We start from the raw sequence: 3,311 nt of genomic DNA on the forward strand, positions 1-3,311 counted from the left end.
TATCAAAGTTTACCTTAAGAACTTACTCCTCCTGCTCCCATCTGGTCCCTACAGGCAGCCAGCTGAATTGGTTTCCTGTCTAATGTTTCTTGATATGAAAATGTTTATTTTTCTTATTTTTTCAACTCCCTGTTTTGTTTTTGAGACAGGGTCTCATTCTGTCACCCACGCTGGAGTATATTGGCGTCATCTCAGCTTACTGCAGCCTCCATCTCCCAGGTTCAAGCGATTCTCCTGCCTCAGCCTCCTGAGTAGCTGGGACTACAGGCGTGCACCACCACGCCTAGTTAATTTTTTGTAAAGATGCGGTTTCGCCAAGTTGCCCAGGCTGATCTCAAACTCCTGAGCTCAAGCGATCTGCCTGCCTCAGTCTCCCGTGCTTGGATTACAGACATGAGCCACCACGCCCGGCTGCTTCCCTCATTTTTAAAAAGTAAAACCCCTTTTCTCCAAAGGTAGTTTCAGCTGACCCAACAGGAGACAGACCCAAAGAAGATACTACGGTTGAGGGTGGTGTCACCTGTCAGCCACTTAGACCCTGGAGTTTCCCCTGAATGTCTTTGGGGCTGGGACTGAAATGCTCAATAACTGAGGACTTGCTGCCCTCCAGTCTCTCTCACCAGGATGCGGACCTGGGGCTATTACAGCAGCCCTTTCTCAATGCCCGGGGGACCCTGGGCGTGATCTTATCCCCCTTCCTCCCATGGATGCTCCACAGGGCCCAGCCCCAGTCTCACAGGCCCAGCCTGGAGCTTCCCCCACCTCTCTCTGCTCCTGCCCTCTTCTGGCTGGCCCTGATCCTCTGGGATGAGCCCTTCCAGGCAGACCAAGGGGCCCCTGAGGCAGGGAAGGGAGGGGCATTACCGGGGTCAGCTGCGGGGAGGCCAGGAGCTGCTGGAGTTGCTGGAGCTGCTGCTCTTGCTGCTGAAGGAGGTGTCTCTGCTGCTCGGTAAGGCTGAGGTGGGGGTGGAGTGGGGGGGGAGCAGACAACACACAGACCATGGGGGAGGGCCAGGGAAACACTCCTGCTCCATTCCCAAGCCCCTAGACTCCCTCAGACCCGGGGTAAGCAAGGCAGCGATGTGTGATCTTAGAGCACTGTGCTCATAGGGTGCAGTGGGAGGGATACAGGTCTGATTTGGAAGAATTGTCCCAGAAGGAAATCCTAGAGTGGAGGAGAGGAAGTCAACAATTCTTTTGTCCCTGGGGAGCTACCGTCCAGGGGACACTCATGTCTAACAGTCTGTGGAGTCCCTAGAGGCCAAGAAGTGAGTAGGATTATATACCCTGTGAGACGAGAGGCCATTTTTCCTTTTAGGGATTGTGGGTGTTTTGGGGAGAATCCCTCCCTTCCCAGAGCCAGCCCCCCACCCTGTTCCCTTTCCCAGGGCTGAGCTCTCCCTCACCTGTTGAGACAGCCTGGCAGCTGCAGCGTGGGGGCCCCGCCAGCCTGGCTCAAGCTTGCGGGGTTGGGGGCAGCAGCCCCATTCAACCCCCCAAGGAGCCCATTGAGGGGCAGGCCCCCACTGCCTGCCAGCCCCCCCAACAGCCCCTCAGCCATGGGCATGGCCCCCAGCCCCGCTGCCCCGGGTGCCCGGCCCAACCCGTTCTGTGGCTGGGGCGGGAGCGGGGCAGGGGCCCCAGGCAGGGCCAGGGGCAGAGTGGCAGGGCTCTGCTGGAGCAGGGGCAGCGGTGGGGGCGTGCTGTGGAAGGACAGCGACGAGCTGCTGCGGCTCGGGCAGCCTGAGTGTGGGTCCTGGGGAGGGAGGGGGAAGGGAGGGGTCAGAGGGCCAGCATGACTTTTCTGGCCCCTGGCCCAACACCCACCAGCATTCTCACAGAGCACAGCAACCCCCACTTCACCCCCAGGCACCCTGGAAGAAGCAAGGTCTGGGAATGAGGGCTAAGAGTCCAAATTGTCTTCACAAATCATGTTTCCTGACTCCTTCCTGAGAGCCCAGCGCCCCTCGTCATCCTCATTTAACAATGGACAATGATGATGGTGGTGACCATCTGGCGAACCAGATCCTGAGCTGAGGGCTTGACCTGTGCTATCTTGCTATTCTCATTTTATGCGTGAAGCCATTGATTCTTGCACAGGTTAAGTAACTCTGCAGGCAAAAGCACTACAGCTGAAGTGAAAGGCTCAGGTTCAAATCCTATGTCCACAATTCAATGGCTTGGGTGACCTTGGGTTCAACCTGTCTTAGTTTAGTTACTCATAAGCTGGAGGGTAATAGTAGTACCTATTCCACAGGCTTACTATGAAGACTAAATGAATGCTTTAAAAAATCTCAGCACAGGGCATGACAAAGGGCAAGTGTGCAATTAATGCTGGTTATTATTTTGATTATTACTGCCCAAGTCACACAGTTAACAAATTGCAGAGAGAACAAGAACCCAGTTTGTTGGATTCCAGTAATAACCACAACGCAATAGCAACTGCTATTCCAACTGCCACCAATTACACAGGAATTATTTTGTGTGAAGCGCTATAAAAACCCTTCACAAATACTTCTCAAGGAGGCCTTTCCTAGCCACTTTCTATCCACAGAAGCAGCCCTCCCCCGTTCTCTCTCTCACAGCCTTCAATTTCTCTCCACCCTAACATGTCTCCCAGTTTGTAATTACTCCTTCTTTGCTTGGGGTAGCCTATCTTCAGAAGCAGCACTGTGCCCATTTTGCTCACTGATTGCTTAGCCAATGCCTGGCACTAAGTGGGCACCTCATAAATATTACTTGATTAAGGGAGAACTGAATGGATCAATCAATTGCTCAGTCAGTCACTTCACTGCCCAGACTCCAATAGCTGCGGGGAAGAGATGGGACCAGGAGAGCCTTGAGTCTCCCCCTCCTTCCTGCCCCGCTCCTCGTAGCGCCCACCTCAGAAGAAGTGGACAGCGAGTTGTCCAGGCCAAGGCTGCTCTTTCCCGGAGGGCTCTTGCTGGTGCTCAAGGAATCGCTGCTGCCGGCTGTGGGAGGGATGTCACAGGCTGCAGTCAGAGCCAGTCCGGACTGCAGGGCAGGAGCCTCTCTCCCAGGCTGGGCGGGATCCCCTCACCTTGGGGAGGCAGGCCATAGGGCCCAGGGACAGGGCCGTTGGCGGCAGGCAGGGCAGCAGGCAGGGCAGGGAAGGGCACAGAGAGCTGCACGTTGAGAATCTGCAGCCGCTCCTTTTTGGCCGTCAGGCTCAGGATTTGCTCTTGCAGCCGCTGGTTCTCCTTCTGCAGCGCGTGCAGCGCCTTCAGCATCTCCACGACTGCGGAGAGAGCGAGGAACCTGAGGGCGGGGCGAGGCCGGGCGGAGGCGGG

At 55.8% G+C, this 3,311-nt stretch overlaps 1 protein-coding gene across 1 annotated transcript in view; it reads right to left on the reverse strand.

The window, feature by feature from the left end:
• Positions 1-3,311, reverse strand: part of MLLT6 (myeloid/lymphoid or mixed-lineage leukemia (trithorax homolog, Drosophila); translocated to, 6) — a 24,143-nt gene that overhangs the window by 6,411 nt on the left and 14,421 nt on the right. The window contains exons 11-14 of the mRNA XM_011960005.1: positions 3,062-3,259; positions 2,884-2,972; positions 1,407-1,756; positions 865-955 (exon numbers count right to left, since the gene is read on the reverse strand). Of these exons, the coding sequence (XP_011815395.1) occupies positions 865-955; positions 1,407-1,756; positions 2,884-2,972; positions 3,062-3,259 (728 nt within the window). The remainder of the gene's footprint in view (positions 1-864; positions 956-1,406; positions 1,757-2,883; positions 2,973-3,061; positions 3,260-3,311) is intronic.

This window comes from Colobus angolensis, unplaced genomic scaffold, assembly GCF_000951035.1.
Source record: "Colobus angolensis palliatus isolate OR3802 unplaced genomic scaffold, Cang.pa_1.0 Scaffold50, whole genome shotgun sequence".
Classification (NCBI taxonomy): domain Eukaryota; kingdom Metazoa; phylum Chordata; class Mammalia; order Primates; family Cercopithecidae; genus Colobus; species Colobus angolensis.